At 32.9% G+C, this 18983-nt stretch overlaps 3 protein-coding genes across 3 annotated transcripts; all 3 read left to right on the forward strand.

The window, feature by feature from the left end:
• Window positions 1–116: 116 nt before the first annotated feature.
• On the forward strand, window positions 117–7367 carry LOC128159085 (interferon-induced protein 44-like). The gene is made up of 7 exons (XM_052822135.1): window positions 117–178; window positions 2248–2782; window positions 3108–3169; window positions 3538–3735; window positions 3921–4067; window positions 4453–4624; window positions 5853–7367. The coding sequence occupies exons 2-7, from the start codon at window positions 2260–2262 to the stop codon at window positions 6158–6160; spliced, it is 1410 nt and encodes a 469-aa protein (XP_052678095.1). The 5' UTR covers window positions 117–178; window positions 2248–2259; the 3' UTR covers window positions 6161–7367.
• Window positions 7368–8156: 789 nt separating this feature from the next.
• LOC128159086 (interferon-induced protein 44-like) lies at window positions 8157–12331 on the forward strand. Its single transcript, XM_052822136.1, has 6 exons — window positions 8157–8728; window positions 9450–9511; window positions 9993–10190; window positions 10326–10472; window positions 10964–11135; window positions 11308–12331. The coding sequence occupies exons 1-6, from the start codon at window positions 8203–8205 to the stop codon at window positions 11613–11615; spliced, it is 1413 nt and encodes a 470-aa protein (XP_052678096.1). The 5' UTR covers window positions 8157–8202; the 3' UTR covers window positions 11616–12331.
• A 2630-nt stretch (window positions 12332–14961) lies between these two features.
• LOC128159847 (interferon-induced protein 44-like) lies at window positions 14962–18387 on the forward strand. The gene is made up of 6 exons (XM_052823056.1): window positions 14962–15519; window positions 16052–16113; window positions 16443–16640; window positions 16746–16892; window positions 17250–17421; window positions 18014–18387. The coding sequence occupies exons 1-6, from the start codon at window positions 14997–14999 to the stop codon at window positions 18319–18321; spliced, it is 1410 nt and encodes a 469-aa protein (XP_052679016.1). The 5' UTR covers window positions 14962–14996; the 3' UTR covers window positions 18322–18387.
• The last annotated feature ends 596 nt before the right edge of the window (window positions 18388–18983 follow it).

The following is an 18983-nucleotide window of genomic DNA, read 5'->3' on the forward strand; positions in this document are numbered from 1 at the left end:
GAATGGTCAGTTTACCGTCTTTAATGTGTATTAAGTTGAAAGATAGCTTAAAGGATTTAAATGGGGTTAACTCTACGTGAACTACCACACAACCCGCAAAATGTATTCCTTTTTTGGTTGATATGTTATACCGTACTTGAATAATCAGAAAATGAAACGAAAGGAGCAGAATTGCACGGTTTGTATAGTACTAGTTTTATTGTTACTTTGAACAATGTAGTTTCTTAACGTTAGACTTTATACCTCAAGGAGCTCACATAGTAAACGTGAACTAACAAATGTACGGTTTAGGCAAGCAACAGTTGAAGACTAACTTATTTCGATAAGCAAGATTATTCGTGTTCTACTTTCTATTCCCCTTGCAAGTTGCCCGTTAGCACATATCACCTAAACCTGTATTTTGATATAATAAATGATTAAGATGCATATCTGCATGATTAATCAAAATGACATAATCAATTTTTATAGTATTTTAAATATTAACTTTTTAAGTAAATGATGATGTCTTGCATCTTAGATATTATTAATAACGTTCATGTAGGCCTAACATATTCCTTACTCTTTTATCCTACTGATAATAGTTAACTTAATTTTAAAATTTTCAGGCACGTAGCATCGTTTTTGAAAGGGGGGGGGGGGCAGACTCATCCAAAAAATCTTGACAAGCAAAAAAAAAAAAGGAAAAATGTTACTTTCCAAAATCCTAAACCGTGGGGGAGGGGGGTGGGGGTGGGGGGGGGGGGTCTTTTAACTTCAGTGAACTTATTTTCAATTCAAATTTTAACATGGTCCAATTAAGGGGGGGCAACTCCATCTTAATTCAATTTTTTGTATGTTTATTTAAAAAAATTCTTTGCTGCCCAAAAAAAGTGTGGGGGGGGGGCTGTCGCATCAGTGCACGTCGACTGGGTTTTATTGCATGAAATGCATGTAAACAAAAATTGCTTTTAAGAAGGAGAGTGGAGGTCTGCACCTGTAATAGTTGTGCTATCGTGCCGTTATGTGCTTCTGATAGTCTATTTTGGTCGCCTGAGTTTTCTCCAAAATGACGTCATATTCCTCATTCCCTCGGACACGGGACTAACGAAATCTCTTTTCGTCATTAAACATGTATATACTATCAAAGTAATGCTGTATGAAATGATTAAAATCACACAATTTTTCAAGGACCCATAGGAAACTAATTTTTACTGTAACTCTAATTAAAGTCACTAAAATTGCCCAAAATCCGAATTAATAATATCACAGTATCTATAAATACTTATTGTTCTGTAAAATAGATCTCTGATGATGACTTTACATGATAAAATTATCATATGACTTTGTAAAGTTTTTCTTAAGTTTTCAATCCTCATTCCTAGGAGCGCTACAAATTCAGCTTCTTCTAAAATAAAATCGTTATTAATAATCATGTAAATGACGGTATTGTAATTATTGTAATGATTTAAGTGATAAAATGAAGTTATAGGGAAAATGAAATATTTGAATGATTTACTTTGAAAGGCTTAGAAAACAATTGAAAAAAAGAATAGAATATATTCAAAAGGTTATTTCACATTTATATTAAGTATTATTGAAAATAAAAGTTGATGAATTATACTTTCGGAAACACATGACACACATTGTCTTTGGTCAAACGTGGCATCCAGTTTATTTAAAGCTACAAATTGAATATAATGACAACTAATTTTGATTTTGTGTTAATGCTATGCCTGAACTTGAAAATGCGATAGATTCAAAATTGTTAATTAAAAAGAGTCATTAGAGGCAGCGTTTAGTGTTAGACTATCGGAAACCCATGATGACAGGATACAACTTACATAGCCCATAAGGCTTAAGGTTCACTGGTATCGTATCCTAACAAAACTAATACTGCAGAATGTGAGTTTTTATCTTTAAACTTGAATTTGGACTCAAGTATCCTTTAAATTATACCATTGCCAATATCAGTCACACTGTGGTATTAAATCCGAATTAATTACTACTAACAAATCATAGTCACCACCACTTAGCAATAAATGAAATGATTCATATTGCCAAAAAATGATGTATCTTGTAAAAGACATTCTATAATAACTTAACAATAAACAAGATTACATACATGTAATATTATTGAATAAATACTAGAAAATGATGATGTATTCAACTCATCTCATTTCATAAAATATAAAACTACAACATTTTTTCAAAACTGTTACAAGACTACATTCATTTAGTTAATTCCTTTGTGTGCACATTTGTTTGAAGGGAATATAAAGCATGGCGGAGCTACTTACACGTAAAGACAAGAAACAGATATTACAATGGATTGGCAGGGACAGTCAGTTTGAGCTCATATACAAAGTAAGCCGTGATGGGATGTCTTACCAGAGGTTCCACGAGTTATGTGACAACAAAGGACCCACGGTGACCATCTTCTACAACAAGGATAACAACGTGTACGGGGGGTACCTGTCAGACAGCTGGGAGAGTACTGGGAGCTGGTGTACAGATCAGAGAGCGTTCTTGTTCAAACTATATTCTGTTGGTAACTGGAAACCAGTTAAGTTTCCTTACACACGTGGAGAAACTCATTTTAAAGCAGGCAATCACGGGCCATGGTTTCATTCGTTGGCTTCATGCTCAAATAATGTTTTGAAAAAAACAGTGGGCGGTTTCTATCAACTTTACTCTCAACAGTATTTCTTTGACGGACAAAGATTTGACATGAAAGGAGAGACCGCACAGTCTGTGGCAAACGGTCACAACAACGTTACTGATCTGGAGGTCTACCTGGTCAAAGGTAATTGTTATTTCTAGATAGTCAAAGGTCAGTATATATCCATGTCAGTATATTCATGGACGTCATCATCATGAAAACGTTAGAAAAAGTGTATAGGGTTGGTAAATGAAGATAATTTGTCAATTCACATGAATTAATTCATATTGCAATGACTTCAATAGTTGAGATAGCATGTAAATATACTTATCATTTGCTTAAGTAGTTGTTGGGTTCTGTTATCAGTATCTCAGAACTAAAATATATGTACACTTTAAATGAAGAAATGAAATGTGTGTACAATATGCATATGTACATGACAGTTTGTCATCCCTTATTACTGTTGTAGAAGAATTGCCCGATGATGAACTCGAATCTCCCTGGAGGGACTCACCAAACTGGAGTTCACAAGTATGTCATTGAAAAAGCATATCTAATACATTACGTACTAGTAACACTTCATTAACTTTTACTCGAACATTTCAAATGAAACTTACAACAACCACTCATTTCCAGTAAATAAGATTATTGTCTGTGTGGTTTTGCCGTATAAAATTCAAATTAATTGTTGCGGTACTGTTCTGTAATTAATAACCTTATACTACATATTTCCGCAACATATAACGAGATACAGTACTATTATATTGCAATCTCGACGGCGCTTTGCATATCAAAAATAACGAAATATCATTAGATTATGATCTGATTATTTTTATGATATCACTAGATGATACCACTTACATGTATTTTGTTTTTTGTGTACATGTACGATTTTTCAGACTTTTCAAGAATTAAAAGAATATGTTGCAAATTACGAGCCCCTGGAGGAGATGAAGATCCCAGAAGTCAACATTCTACTGATAGGACAGGTCGGAGCCGGGAAGTCCAGTTTCCTCAACACCATCAACTCAATCTTCAAGGGCGAAATGTCTTCTCGGGCATGTACCGGAGGTGCCGAAAACAGCCTTACCAAAAGAGTGAGACCTTTCTGATATCATCTACCTATTTATCTATCTATCAATCAACCCCAAACTTTCTCATAACTAATTATTATGATATTAAATATTATATTGTTTTACGTTATGTGATTTAGTATTTAATATTATACAAAAGTGAAACAGTGCTTTTAAAAGCTAAAAAAACTTTAACTTGACTTAAATAGTTTGAAAAATTCCGAATTCGTGACCCCTCGACCAAGAAATACCTTCGTTTTCGGATTTGTGACACAAGGGGTTTGGAGGAGGATGTATCAATTAAAATTGAAGATGTAGGCTTTATCCTGGATGGAAACACCCCAAATCATTACAAGGTAAGCTAAGACCTGGTAAACGTCCTTGATAAAGGTACGCAGTAGAGTGGATGCAAAATGGAAAACAATCGAGAACGTTTAAAAGGGAATCTCTAAGATGTATGTAGCAGCCTCATATCATATCACCTTAACAGCGTACATATAGGCTAAGTGTAATATGTTAGCTGAGATTAGTTTGTAAGAGATCTGCTAATTTAAATGAAATATCAAAGTTCTCAATCACGTGGTCTCCTACCCGCAATTGTAATAGAATATGTATACTTAAAAGCAACGCAAAAAAGTGCGTTTAAACGTTTTCAAAATATGATTGGCACATAGAAAACAAAAAGTCATAAGTATGATTATGTAAACATATAATAAACCTTCAGGTATTTTATCTATTTAGTTTGAAGTTGAATCCCCTGTATTAGCAAAACAACCAGGGTACGTCAAAGAGCCCACAGTGAGGGACAGAATAAACGTGGTTGTGTTTGCACTTGACGGAAGTATCTTGGACGTCCTGCCTGAGAGGGTCGTCTCAAAACTCAAGGATATCAAAAGTCTGGTGGTAGATAGGGGTAATTATCTAATGTCATAGAGATTGTTACAAAATTAAGATGATCAAAGTATCATGTTGGTTAGTTAAGTAAACTATGTGTGATGGCCGTTAACGTACTTCAGCGGATAATAAGTATGGTAGAACAACACTTATCAAAATCAAAATACTTCTTGTAATATGAAACTTTATTATTTTAATAATTTGGTTACGCTAACAGTAACACTATGGTACAAGTTCTGAACTTACAGCATTACTTGATTCTGTTTGATATAACAGGCACCTAGAATCGGAAGGGGGCGGTTGCCCCCCCCCCCCTACTATTCTGCGCAGCAAGGATTATTCTTAAATTTGCAAAATTGAATGAAGATGGAGTTGCCAACCCCCCCCCCTTTCTGTGACCATGTAAAACCTAAACTGAAAATAAGGAAATAGACAGTGAAATGAAAAGATGACAATAACAAACCGTGAACCATCTCAACAATCCATTAAACGAAATGCAAATTCAAAGCAGAGCAACACGGACCTCCAAATAGATAGAGGTAGGATCAGGTGCCTAGGAGGAGTGAGCATCCTCTGCTGACCGGTCACAGCCGCCGCGTGCTCCTTGTCACAATTGGGCATGTGATAATCGAGGTAAATGTCAAAATCGGGAAAATGTCATAAAAGGGAAAAACGGAACGTTGATGATATGGTTTCTTTGTGATGGTCAAATACAAAACTATAAAGTTAAAATTTAAAGTCACAAGTATACCTACTGCCCCCCCCCCCCCCCCGGATTAAGATTTTTTTTTGGAAAGTATAACCTTTTACCTTAATATTTTTTTACTTGTCAAGATTTTTTGGGATGATTCTGGCCCCCCCCCCCCCCCCGTTTTAAAAACGATGCTACGTGCCTGCATAATCATCTGTTGTTTTTACATTACACAATGTCAATAAAACACATTTTGAATGAACCTTATCAAATTTATAAGATCTTATTGTTAATCTTAAGATATGATTGATTTATAGTAATTCACAGGTGACAAAGCAACCTGTCATCAGATAATTAAATATCTAAAATGAAGGAGAGGCCAAAATGAGGGAAAAGGAATATTGTACAAAAACGAAGATAATGTACTATGAATACTGATTTGAGTCTATAAATGTATATATTCGCCTTTCTTATTCTGTTCCTTGGCTACTATTCGTCATTATATTGCAATTCTTTGTTAAATCCAATCATTATTAAAACTATGGGTTTTTTTTAGGAATACCCCATCTTGTTTTCCTTACGAAGATCGACAAAATTTGTAAATTAGTTGAGGAAGACGTCAGCAAAACGTACAAGAGTAGAAACGTAGAAGATGCGATTGATAAGGCTGCTAAAATCATAGCTATACCAAGATCCCAGGTCCTTCCGGTCAAAAATTATGAGAAGGAAACCATTCTTAATATGGATATAAATATTCTAGCTCTAACGGCTCTGAAAAAGTCGTTGGTGTTTGCAGATGACTTTTTGGAGAACCAGTATGATTGGCAACAGGATAATGTACAGATATTAAACAAAAGAGACTGAGCTTTTTAAAAGATTTAAATAAGCTTTCATTTGATTGAACTAGTATTATAAGTTATTTCAATTTGAAATTACATCGATGTCGCCTGTGTAATTAAACATGTTCAGCTTAACTTTGTATATATATCTCCTAATTAAAACTTATACTTTATATAGTCGCATATGGACAATTTATAGTGAATAATAGAGTCAAAAAAGTTTAAAATTGCTTCAAGACAATTTGAACCGACCACATTGCATACAGGCAAAATTGTGTGCTGCAAAATGATGACAACAGAAAGAATTTTACTCCGAGCATATAAAGCGTCGTGTTTTTTGTTTTGTTTTTGACTGACAATATGTCCTGATTTTATTTACGGGGTTTATGTAGATTCTGTTACTTTTTCAGGGATGACAACTTCTTCACTATGTTACTTTAGTAAACAAACCCCCGAAGCAAAAACCAAATCGATTATATTAGAAAAAATTTAAAGAAAAATAATTGATTGTTTTTGACACGTAAACATTTTAATGGAAAAAAAGAAAGCTTTCAGTTTTTTATATTAACATTTTTTACTATTATATCATTATTATTATTTTTTTTATAATCTGAATTTTTTAAAAGTTGTGGAAATAAATACCAGGTTTTTTTAAGGTCCAAAGAATATTTATACTTTTCCAAATAATTATTATCTTTTATCAAGTGCAAGTGTATTTACTGTTCAAGCTAGTCAGTGTTTACATCAACAAGCATAAACTACCATGCCCAGTGGCCTTCTCAACAAAAAATATGGAATGAACTTTCATAAGAAAAGGCTTTAAAGGTTTTTCCATCAATTTTATTGTTTTTACTATGATACTTGGTGTCTCGTAGATGTATAATAATATTATTTGAATGTTATTTTTTGACCCGCTTAACGAATTTTTCTATAAGTAAATTAGGACAGTCACTTTCACACTTCAAAAATTTTCTTTATTTATAATGTTTACAAGTTTTTATAATGTGAAAAACAAACGTTGGCCAAATCATAAGAAAAAGAATAAAGTTTGGTTCTGAAAAAAAATAGAGTCCAATTTTACATTTTTTCTGTCAACTATGTCTCAATGTTATTGATTGTTTTAAAGAGGCAATTTGTACGATTTGTTTTAATTATTTTTATAGAATATTTGATTAATTTTTAATTTTCACAATTCTTGATATGTATTTGCAATGTTTTCTAATTAATAAAAATGTTACAAGCATAATACATATATCTGAATTCTTTCCCATTTCCTGCCATTTTCTGTTACCATAAGTGAAGTATTGGTAATTCTGTTTTACTAGTAAGGTATAATTAATGACTTGACATTTCTCTGTAACAAAATATAAGTTAACAAAATGTAAAATAAATCCTTAACTATCTAATTAATTAAGATTTTTATATTGCTTTATTTTAATTGAGTCAAATTACTTATAAATTTAGTTTTGAGAATCATGATAATAAAATGCTCAAGTACAATTGTATCTAATATATATATGCATCAGCGTACATAATCAAAAATATTTATTCTTCCCTTTTTATGATTAGTTTAGCCAACCGTACATATGCTTATTTTAAAAAACCGGTGAGTTAAATCAAAACGAAAGTAGTTGTATTTATTTTGGTAAGTTGGTGTTAATTTAATATTTTAGGGTAGCTAGGAGCATCGTAGTTTATTTGTTTTTCTACAAAGTTAAGCAAATCGTTTTAAGTATTTTCATAACTTTTGATCGGCTGTTTAATAACTATATTTGTTGTTGAAGGTTATCAGGTATGAATGTAGATATTAAGAATATGCATCTACAGTTATAAAGTTGTTACATATTTAAAATGTGCACTGTAAGGAAAGGCGTTTTAGTCAGAATAAACGATGTTCTTACATCTATTGATATAGTCTTGAATTTACCATAACTTTCAAACTCTCATTAAAAATTAGATTTGCTAAAAAATAATAACACTGTCTGTAATATTTCCCATTGTTTCAGGCAGAGAAAAAAAATTGTGTGTTTTAAAAAATCACGAACACCTTTTAGGCATTTCGACAATATGAACGGATTCCTCGTGCATAAACACAAGAACAAGATATCAGAATGGATTGGCGGGAATAGTAGGTTTGAGCTCCTTTACAAATTAAGTCGAGACGGAGGGTCAACAAAAATGTTCCACGAGTTGTGTGATAACAAAGGACCCACGGTGACCATCTTCTACAACACAGACAACAACGTGTACGGGGGGTACCTGTCAGACAGCTGGGGAAGATCTGGTGGATGGTGTACAGACCAGAGAGCGTTTCTGTTTACATTGTATAGTGCTGGTCACTGGAAACCAATGAAATTTCCTCACATAGATGGAGAAACACATTTCCAAACAATATATCATGGACCTTGGTTTTATTCATTAAACAGTTTTCACACGTGTGTTAAAATGGAAAAAACAAATCCATCAAACTGTTACAAATGCAATACAACTGGTCTATTTGACGGGCAAAGATTTGACATGAAAGGAGAGACCGCTCAGTCGGTGGCAAACGGTCACAACAATGTCACGGATCTAGAGGTCTACCTTGTTAAAGGTAATGTGTTCTCATCAAATCATCAATGATATTACATTGCTGACGGATGGTCAGAATGAGCAATTAAATGTTTCGTTGTATTTTTACTTTCTAAAGAGGCTAAGTGGTCATCGAAATACCCTTAGAATTTCAGAAATGATGTCTTTATCTATAGCCTATATATACATGTATCATAAAACATCTCTTTATAAACTGTATATCATAAGTGGATTTTAAATAAATAAAGTATTTAAGTGTTAAGGATTTTATATGCCCAGAGTTGTCAAATGGGATTGTTATAATGTTCAATGTTTTGGGTATAATTTGTCCGAATACTTTAAGTGCCTACTAAAATAAAAAAAAATGTTGTCTATTTGAAACAAATTGAGGTACAAAAGATCATTATATTTTATTTAATTAAAACTTTAGTTATCAGCAATATACGTATAATTTAAAATTTTGATCTAATACAAAATTTCAAAACCATTTTATAGTCGCTAACCCAAAATATTGGTCATTGAAAGCGTTTTTAAGAAGTATAAAATATATTTACAACCAAGATTCTGTAGGAAACAATATATAATCATGAGTGGATTTTTTCTCTCTGAGTATACACTGTCTTTATGCCTTGAAAATTTTCACATCTTAATGCAGAGATGTTCGTTTCAGGGAAGTATATATAGTACTAAAAAGGTAACCCCAAAAAATCTTCTTATTTGATGACTTTGTGCCTGAATTTTAGATGGTTTACCAGACATGGAACTACAGATTCCTTGGAGGGATTCTACAGAGTGGAATAATAAGGTAAGTTAGACAACTTTGTGAAGTAACATAGTTGCTACATCAGAATAAAATATTCGATCGTTAGACTAGTTGTCCTTGAGCACCGATTTTAATAACATTAAGAAAAAGTTCTTCAAATACCTTTATATGTTATAAAGTACATTCATACCCTATCGGATTATTTGCCAAAAAAATTAAATTTTTGACCAAATTTTAAACAACAATGAGGTGCTTTAATTGATAAATTAATATCGATATTTATTTTTTTCTTGGCTTTTGAATAAAAGATTTTTGATACAAGTTATATCATTTTTCCAGAAAGGATAATCAAAATCCATAGTTTAAAGTAAACTGAGGAATGTATGTGGTAATAAGGAAGCTTACAATGGGGCTGATATCAATTATATAGTCTTAACATCGAATTAGCATATTTTTTAAAAATATTTTCAAGTCAATTTGCATTTATCTTTAAACTAACACAAATATGTGCCTTATGTTTGAGGGTTTTCAAGAATTAAAGGAATTTATCGCCACTTACGAACCGTTTGATGAGATGAAAATTCCGGAAGTCAACATTTTACTGATTGGACAGGCCGGCGCCGGAAAATCCAGTTTATTTAACACCATCAACTCAATCTTCAAAGGTGGAATGTCTTCCCGTGCATGTTCCGGATGTGCAGAAAAGGGCATCACACAAAAGGTGAGATCTCTCTCTCTCTCTCTCTCTCTCTCTCTCTCTCTCTCTCTCTCTCTCTAACAATACTCATTTTGCACGATTACATTGATATCTTAAGATATAGACTTTTTCTTTTCAATATTAATATTCCATTAATAGTTCGATAAATTACGGATCCGTGACCCATCCACCAAGAAATATCTTCGTTTCCGAATATGTGATACTTGTGGAGTAAAGGATCGGATAAACATCAAGAACGAGGATATTGGTTTTATTATGGATGGAAACCTCCCAAATCATTACACGGTATATAAGAATTAAAATCAAAATCTAAGGAGAATAGAAGAAATTTTGAAAACAAAATACAGTGTACATAATTCTCTAAGAGTCAGCACATTTTAAATTTAAAATGAGAATGAAGCCAGTTATTAAAAAAGTAACCGAAATTGTTATATAGTAGATGATAATCTAGGTTTTATACTTTAAACTTAAAAGAAGTATTAATCAAAATGACAAGGTTTTTGAGGAAATGGGAAAAAATAAAACTTTTTGTAGGGAAATAGGAACATCGTTAATCATCCCACTGTAAAAAGAATAGAACTTTTCGAGCAAATTTCAGAAGTCATTCTTACTGTAAATCATATAACTTTTGAAGCAAATTTCAGAAGTCATTCTGAAAATGATTGCACGATATGTGAAGTTCCGCCTTCTCTTCTTATTGTTACTTATTCGCTATGCTTATAAGTATATGACAATTAACTAAAATGTGTCTTATTCAGTTAACTCAATTTCTTCAGTTTGACCACGAGACTGGGGCGTCAATAAAAAGCTCTCGCTTTGTCAAGGAACCAACAATGAGGGATAAAATACACGTGGTCGTTTTCATTCTTGACGGGAGTAACCTGAACTTTCTGTCAAATGACGTTGTTAAAAAACTTCAAGAGATCAAAAGTCTTGCTATTGATAGAGGTTTGAACTTTGAAAAGTCACTTAATAAAAAATGAAAGCAATATCTAAAGTATTGCAATGAATTATTCTCGTTTCTTTGGTGAATAAATATAGATGTGCATTAGTATATTCATTAACGAAGTGTTAGATTTTACTTTAGTAGTTAATACTCTGAAACAATAAACTCTTATAGGTGTTCCTCCCTTAGTTTTTCTTACGAAGATCGACGAAATTTGTGAATTGGTCAGAGATGACGTCAGCAAAGTGTACAATAGTAAAATTGTAGAAGATGCTGTCAACAAGGCCGCGGATCTCTTCGCTATCCCAAGATTCCATGTACTTCCGGTCAAAAATTATGAGAAAGAATCTGAACTCCTGACCAGTATCAACATTTTGGCTTTAACAGCGTTGCGAAAGTCGCTGATGTTTGCAGACGACTTTCTTGAGAACCAGTATGAGCTAAAACAAGAAAAAATGGAGACGTTAAATAAACAGGACTGAGGCCCCCAAACGGTTTAGGATTCTCTGAGGAAACGATTAGAACTTCTTTTGTGACGTTTTTGGGTTAACTTCGTGTAACTTAAGGATGAAGTAAAATAAAAGTGAATTAATGCTACAAAAAAGAGATTAATTATATGTTTTTTGTTTGGGGAAGGCGTTAAAAGCAACAAATGTACATTTGATGTAATTTGCATACTGGTAAATGTTATTAACATGTTCATTTATTTGGGCACATGTATTTATGACAGAAAAACCTAAAAAAAACCAACGTGTATAAATCTGTTCTGCTACATGTTACATGTAAAGGACATAAGCCTCAAATTATTTATTCTGTGAGCGAGAGAACTGTTTGACTGTTTTACTTACAGATCTAGAATGACAGATTAAGACTTTTAATTCTCTCTAAGCATTTAATCAACTGTGTAAAAAAGGACAATATCAGGTAAACCTGTTAACAAATATGATCATGGTATGTAGCAACCTCTAATGATAAACAGTCCACTGACCACTGATAGAGGACGGTGTATCATTAGAGTTGCTACAAAGGTCCTTACAACAAAACTAGTGTTGTGTGGAGTTTACTGTATTGTTCAATGAATGTTAATTTCTCTCAAATTAATCATATCAATGGCACATGATGTACAAAAAAAATATTTACAAATGTACAAATGCAGAGGCAAGTTAGAAAAAGTACAGAGTTAAATAAATCGAGCTAATATTTGTTTAATATGGACATTTTTTTTAAATGAATCAATGTTATTGGTATTTATAAAATTCCCATATTTATAAATATTATATTTGTTTAAGGAAGGAGTCTTTTTATTATCAAACATACCTCTTATAATAAGAAATGCATGAAATTTTGACACAGTCAAACGGATCATATTACTTAATGATTCTATCAGTTTAATTAAATTTGACCTTTTTGTTTTCGGATAAAGGTCAGGTCAAGGTCACTACCTTTTTCCTCAACGTAAAGAGTGATAAAAATAAGTGTAGCTCTTTATAGTTCTGTAGAGATTTGTTTAAGATTTGAAGATTCAAATCTTCAATGAAGTCATAGACCATGAGAGTGTCTATCAGCTTATACTACTAAATTGGAATAAATATTTATACTAAAATTGATATTGCTTAGCCCGCATTTCCTCTAATTTTCTTAAATTTTGAAGAAATTTTGATTATTTTTTTATGCTTCCAATAATAAAATATTTCTAATTTTTATGTATTATGAAGACTTTATATAAAGATATAAATTGACAGAAAAGCTAATATATTGACCGTTTCATAAGAGAGAAAAACTGATTTTAGTGATTTTTTCACAAAAATCAATGTATAGAATGGGCGCTTTAAAAAGCTTATAAAAATATTATTTGATAGGCAAATCATATTTTAAAAACATATTCTGAAACCCAAGTATCATATTATTAGTTCACATTAGTAAAAAAAAATCCAACATTATTGTTATTGTTTTTAAAATGCTAAAACAGACTCATTATATATTTATAATCTGCAGCAAATCTGAATTGCGCAACATGTGATATTTTCCTACGCCAAAAATATAGTCCTTGTTCCATTCTAAACATTGATTACATTTTTCTATCCCAAGTTGTATGATAGTAAAAAAGAAAGAAAAATATACTATTTTAATTTCCTTTCATCTTGATTTAATGAACAATTAATCAAATTTACGTTTGACAAGTCGAAAACCAGAAAAGACTCCTTCCTTAATATTTTTCTTCAATTAATGATTCGTTGTGGAATAAAGAAAATGCTTGGCATTTCACAACATAGTGGTATTCGTCACCCAAAGTGTTTTTATTACATAATTAACAAATTCTATGGCTTTTTATTACATAATGAATCAATTCTATGACATCTTTTTATGTTATTCCATCTTCCAGTTTCAATAGGGTAAATTTTGTAAATATGAATCTTTAATCATTTGGAAGTTTCATAAGATAAATTTACAGTCCAAAGCTTTTCATAAAGATTGTTCACTCAATGATTAATTATGAGCCAGGCTAAGGTTGGTATCGAATTTAATTAACTACTGAGCAACGTGAAAATGTCTTTTGTCTGTTCGAGACAGTGTTAAACATTCTTAGATCACTACCAGTGTGATATATGGATTTTATTTTCACAAATATTGTTTACCTACCTGTAGTCGTCTTATAAGTTTTTACGATTGCCTGGCACACAAAAAACAAAAAACTTTTACAATCTATTTTTTTAGAATGGTCAGTTTACTGTCTTTAATGTGTATTAAGTTGAAAGATAGCTTAAAAGATTTAAAAATAACAGAAGGGGTTAACTCTACGTGAACTATCACACAACCCGCAAAATGTATTCCTTTGTGGTTGATATGTTATACCGTACTTGAATAATCAGAAAATGAAACGAAAGTAGCAGAATTGCACGGTTTGTATAGTTTTATTGTTACTTTGAACAATGTAGTTTCTTAACGTTAGACTTTATACCTCAAGGAGCTCACATAGTAAACGTGAACTATATAACAAATGAACGGTTTAGGCAACCAACAGTTGCAGACTAACTTATTTTGATAGGTGTTCTTCTTTCTATTCTCCTTGCAAGTTGCCCGTTAGCACATATCACCTAAACCTGTATTTTGATATCATCAATGATTAAGATGCATATCTGCATGATGAATCAAAATGACGTCATAAATTTTTAGTATTTTAAATATCAACTTTTAAGTACATGTAATGCATCTTAGATATTATTAATAACGTACATGTAGGCCTAACATATTCCTTACTCTTTTATCCTACTGATAATAGTTAACTTAATCACAGGGGCTCGTCACGAAGTTTTTTCAATATAAATATTGTATAGAGGTGGTAGATATAAAAGGTTGCAAAAACTTCGTGACGAGCTCCTGTGACTTAATTTAAAAATTTTATATCGCATCAATGCACGTCGATTGGGTTTTATTGCATGATATGCATGTAAACATAAGGCATAAGGTTCAGTATTACCGTACCTTTACATAAATATTACAAAAGAATGTGAATTTTTATCTTTAAACTTGAATTTGGACTCAAATATCCTTTAAATTATACCATAGGTAATATCAGTCACACTGTGGTATTAAATTCGAATTAATTACTACTAACAAATTATAGTCCCCACCACTTAGCAATGAATGAAATGATCACAATGCAAAAAAACCCCACATGTATCTTTAATTTAACTTAGCGATTAACAAGTATACTCATATAATAAATACTAGAAAATGATGCCTTCAACTCGTTTAATAAAATATATAAAACTACAAATTACTTTTCAAAATTGTTACAAGACTACATATTATTCATTTCTTCAGTTTCTTTGTATGCACATTTGTTTGAGAGCATAGGAAGCATGGCAGATCTACTTACACGTAAAGACAAGAAGCAGATATCACAATGGATTGGCAGGGACAGTCAGTTTGAGCTCATATACAAAATTAGTCGTGATGGGATGTCTTACCAGAGGTTCCATGAGTTATGTGACAACAAGGGACCCACGGTGACCATCTTCTACAACAAGGATAACAACGTGTACGGGGGGTACCTGTCAGACAGCTGGGGGAGTACTGGGGGCTGGTGTACAGACCAGACAGCGTTCTTGTTCAAACTATATTCTGCTGGCAACTGGAACCCAATGATGTTTCCTTATGCAAGTGGAGAAACTCATTATAAATCAGTAAATAATGGGCCATGGTTTCATTCGTCGCCTTCATTTTACTCATGTACTATTACGAACAAATCAGCAGAAGGCTATTACGTGTTACATAATGTTCCCCTTTTTGACGGGGAAAGATTTGACATGAAAGGAGAGACTGCTCAGTCTGTAGCGAACGGTCACAACAATGTCACAGATCTGGAGGTCTACCTGGTGAAAGGTAAATAAAATTGCTTTATTCAGCCATCATTTTAAACAGTACATGTATATGAATGAACTAGAGGTTCAAAATTCGTCACGGTCATATCAACGATATTAAACAAAAATTCTACCTCGTCAAATCATCAGTGTCATCATCCTCATAACGCTAGAACAATGAATCATATTTGACAAGTAAGATAAACATATACATTTAGTCAACACGCATGCATTTAATTTATTTGTAACATCAGAGAATTGAAACCGTTCAAAATCAGGTTGAAATAACATATACAATTAATAACTATACTCTAGTTGCCAATGGTTTCTTGCTGTAATCAAGATCTCAGTATGGTTATTAAAAGAAGTTCATAATATTTTAAGATACTAAATCTCAATCTATTCAGTGTTCAATGTGCACAGCTCTGCTGTTGATGAATTTTTATATTTTTTTTTTTTGGGGGGGGGGGGGGGGGGGTTTGTTTCGTGGTATTAAGTTATGCAAGATTATTCAAATATGCAGCGTGTATTTCATATCTTTGTTGCTGTTTTAGATGGAATGCCAGATGCTGAGATGGAATCTCCCTGGAGGGACTCATCGGAGTGGAATTCACAGGTATGTCGTCTGTTTTCATCTACAAATAACCAAGTAACTCGTCCACTTCAATAACTCTTCGCAAAGACATCTCAAGTAATTTCGAAAACAACCACACCAATTTTCATTAAAATAAAACTAAATATATGTTCTCGTTATATCAAACACGGATTACTAGAGGTTTTAAATTCTAGAGTTACAACATTTACCAAGATAAATACTATATTTTATAATAATGAACACCAAAGCTGCATCCATAAACTGAATTGCTTATCGAGTATCTGTCTCTTACATCTATTAATCAGATAAAAAATACCGCTTATTTTGCCTTTTTGTGTATGATTTTTCAGACTTTTCAAGAATTAAAAGAATGTGTCGCAAATTACGAGCCCCTGGAGGAGATGAAGATCCCAGAAGTCAACATTCTACTGATAGGACAGGTCGGAGCCGGGAAGTCCAGTTTCCTCAACACCATCAACTCCATCTTCAAGGGCGGGATATCCTCCCGCGCATGCACAGGGAGCGCCGAAAACAGCCTCACGAAAACTGTAAGTCTAAGATTCTGTCCTCACTAGAATAACATTTTAATTGAAAGATTCAATGTTTAAAGATGTTAAGAACGTTAAAAAACCTTCAATTCATCTCTTTATCAGTTTGAAAAATTCCGGATCCGTGACCCATCAACCAAGACGTACCTCCGTTTCCGGATTTGTGACACACGGGGCGTGGAGGAGGGGCTGTCCATCAAAAGTGAAGATCTGGGCTTTATTCTGGACGGAAACCTCCCAAATCATTACACGGTATTGGATGTTGTATCTTCCTCAACTGATAAATAATCAATGTGTCTTTATATGGATATTTTTTTAAAATGATACATGTAATAGCACAAGGAAAGGTTGGTAAAGAAAGCCCAAATTGAAGCCATCATTTACAACTTTGACATTACAGGTAGCTTGACAGTAAAAATGGGCATTGCAAATTTTTCAAACAAAACAAAACGTTTCACTTTTGGCATGGATACGGAGGTTTGACTAAGTCTACAATATGACTCTTTAATCTTGTATATATCTAGTGATGTTGTGCATGTTAAACTCCAAAGTAATTTCTCTTCTTAGTAAAATACAAGTATTAACAAATTGAGTCAATCTGGTTTTCAGTTTAACCCTGTAGAGAAAGCATCAACAAAAACTCCAGGCTTTGTCAAAGAGCCCACAGTGAAGGACAGGATACACGTGGTGGTGTTTGTACTTGACGGTAGTACCCTAGACGTCCTGTCTGAGAGGGTCGTCTCAAAACTCAAGGATATCAAAAGTCTGGTGGTGGATAGGGGTAAGTAACTTCTCTCTGTGGGGGTCGTTACAAAACTCATGGAGATTAAAAGTTTCGTGGTAGATAGGGGTAAGTAACTTCTGTCTGTGGGGGTCGTTACAAAACTCATGGAGATTAAAAGTCTTTTGGTAGAAAGTGGTAAGTATCTTCTGTCTGAGAAGGCCATTACAAAACTCAAAGATATTAAAAGTCTCGTGGAAGATACATGTATAGAAAGTAACTTCTCTCTGAGAGGTCGTAAACCTCAAAGAGATCAAAGCCTTAACAAAAGGAGATTGTTAAAAGACACAACGAAAAAAACAACAATTTTTTGTTATAAAGGCCGTGCTTTACTACAGAGACGTACTTTTATGTCTCTGGTTTCTTCTTATAGATGGGGTTTTTCTTTTATAACTGAAAGAAATTAAGTCTCTTGGTGGACAGGTGTGGTTGTGTAAGTGTGATTTACGTCAGTCTCATATAGTGGTTTGAGATGAGTTATGGCTGTCAGAGATTTAGAAGGGGCGAGTCAATATCAAAAATGTTTGTGACACCGGGGAAACTTCAAAGATTAAAAGTTTGTACAAGTGAAAAATTGTTTTTTTGTTTCTAGGTATACCCCAGTTGGCTTTTCTAACAAAGATGGACAAGATTTGTGAAAGAGTAAACAAAGATGTCAGCAAAATGTTCACGAGCAGTGTTGTAGAAGATGCCGTCAATAAAGCCGCTGACATCATCGCTATCCCAAGATCCCATGTTCTTCCGGTCAAAAATTATGAGAAGGAAACTCAACTGAAGACGGATATAAACATCCTTGCCCTTACAGCTCTACGACAGTCGCTCATGTTTGCAGACGACTTTCTGGAAAACCAGTATGAACTGGAACAAGAAAACTCGCAGACGTTAAACACACGGGACTGAAACTGGTTCTGGTGCTACCTGGTTCAGTGGAAACGCTTATAACTAAATAAATTTTCTTAAGAGTAATTCCCGCCTGTTCTTATTTTGGAGATCAAACAATATAGTATTCATCTGAGCATTTTATTTTCAGAGAATTTTTGTTTTATTATGATTATAAATAAAAGGAGAATTTTAAAAAAACTATAAGAGATATCCACATCTTAATTACCAATATGGCAATAAAACAACTTTGATTGTTTTAAAATGAAGGCATTATGACTTCTAACACGGTGACCTAAATTAACTAAAGTAAATCTTGTAGAATGCGACATTTTGGAACGAAGCGATAACCTAATTTAGACGGGTCCTCACTGTCACACCTGTACAAGGATACATCATTAAAATCAATTAATATCATTCAAACATGTTATACATTGTAAAGTTAAAATATCGGTTTACAGCAATGGAATTGTGAATATAGACGGGTCCTCACTGTCACACCTGTACAAGGATACATCATTAAAATCAATTAATATCATTCAAACATGTTATACATTGTAAAGTTAAAATATCGGTTTACAGCAATGGAATTGTGAATAAAAGATTTAACTGTAATTCATTTCGGATTTAGAAACATTGCTTTTATGCTATAGCTGTTCAATGAATGTAAACAGTGTTAACCA

The sequence above is a fragment of the Crassostrea angulata genome, chromosome 8, assembly GCF_025612915.1.
Source record: "Crassostrea angulata isolate pt1a10 chromosome 8, ASM2561291v2, whole genome shotgun sequence".
Lineage (NCBI taxonomy): Eukaryota > Metazoa > Mollusca > Bivalvia > Ostreida > Ostreidae > Magallana > Magallana angulata.

Coding starts and splice junctions, on each gene's coding strand:
- LOC128159085 (XM_052822135.1), top strand. CDS start 2,260: ATGGCGGAGCTACTTACACGTAAAGACAAGAAACAGATATTACAATGG. Junction 3,170..3,537: donor CACCAAACTGGAGTTCACAA/GTATGTCATTGA, acceptor ACGATTTTTCAG/ACTTTTCAAGAATTAAAAGA. Junction 4,625..5,852: donor AAGTCTGGTGGTAGATAGGG/GTAATTATCTAA, acceptor GGTTTTTTTTAG/GAATACCCCATCTTGTTTTC.
- LOC128159086 (XM_052822136.1), top strand. CDS start 8,203: ATGAACGGATTCCTCGTGCATAAACACAAGAACAAGATATCAGAATGG. Junction 8,729..9,449: donor AGAGGTCTACCTTGTTAAAG/GTAATGTGTTCT, acceptor CCTGAATTTTAG/ATGGTTTACCAGACATGGAA. Junction 9,512..9,992: donor CTACAGAGTGGAATAATAAG/GTAAGTTAGACA, acceptor CTTATGTTTGAG/GGTTTTCAAGAATTAAAGGA.
- LOC128159847 (XM_052823056.1), top strand. CDS start 14,997: ATGGCAGATCTACTTACACGTAAAGACAAGAAGCAGATATCACAATGG. Junction 15,520..16,051: donor GGAGGTCTACCTGGTGAAAG/GTAAATAAAATT, acceptor TTGCTGTTTTAG/ATGGAATGCCAGATGCTGAG. Junction 16,641..16,745: donor AAAACAGCCTCACGAAAACT/GTAAGTCTAAGA, acceptor TCTCTTTATCAG/TTTGAAAAATTCCGGATCCG.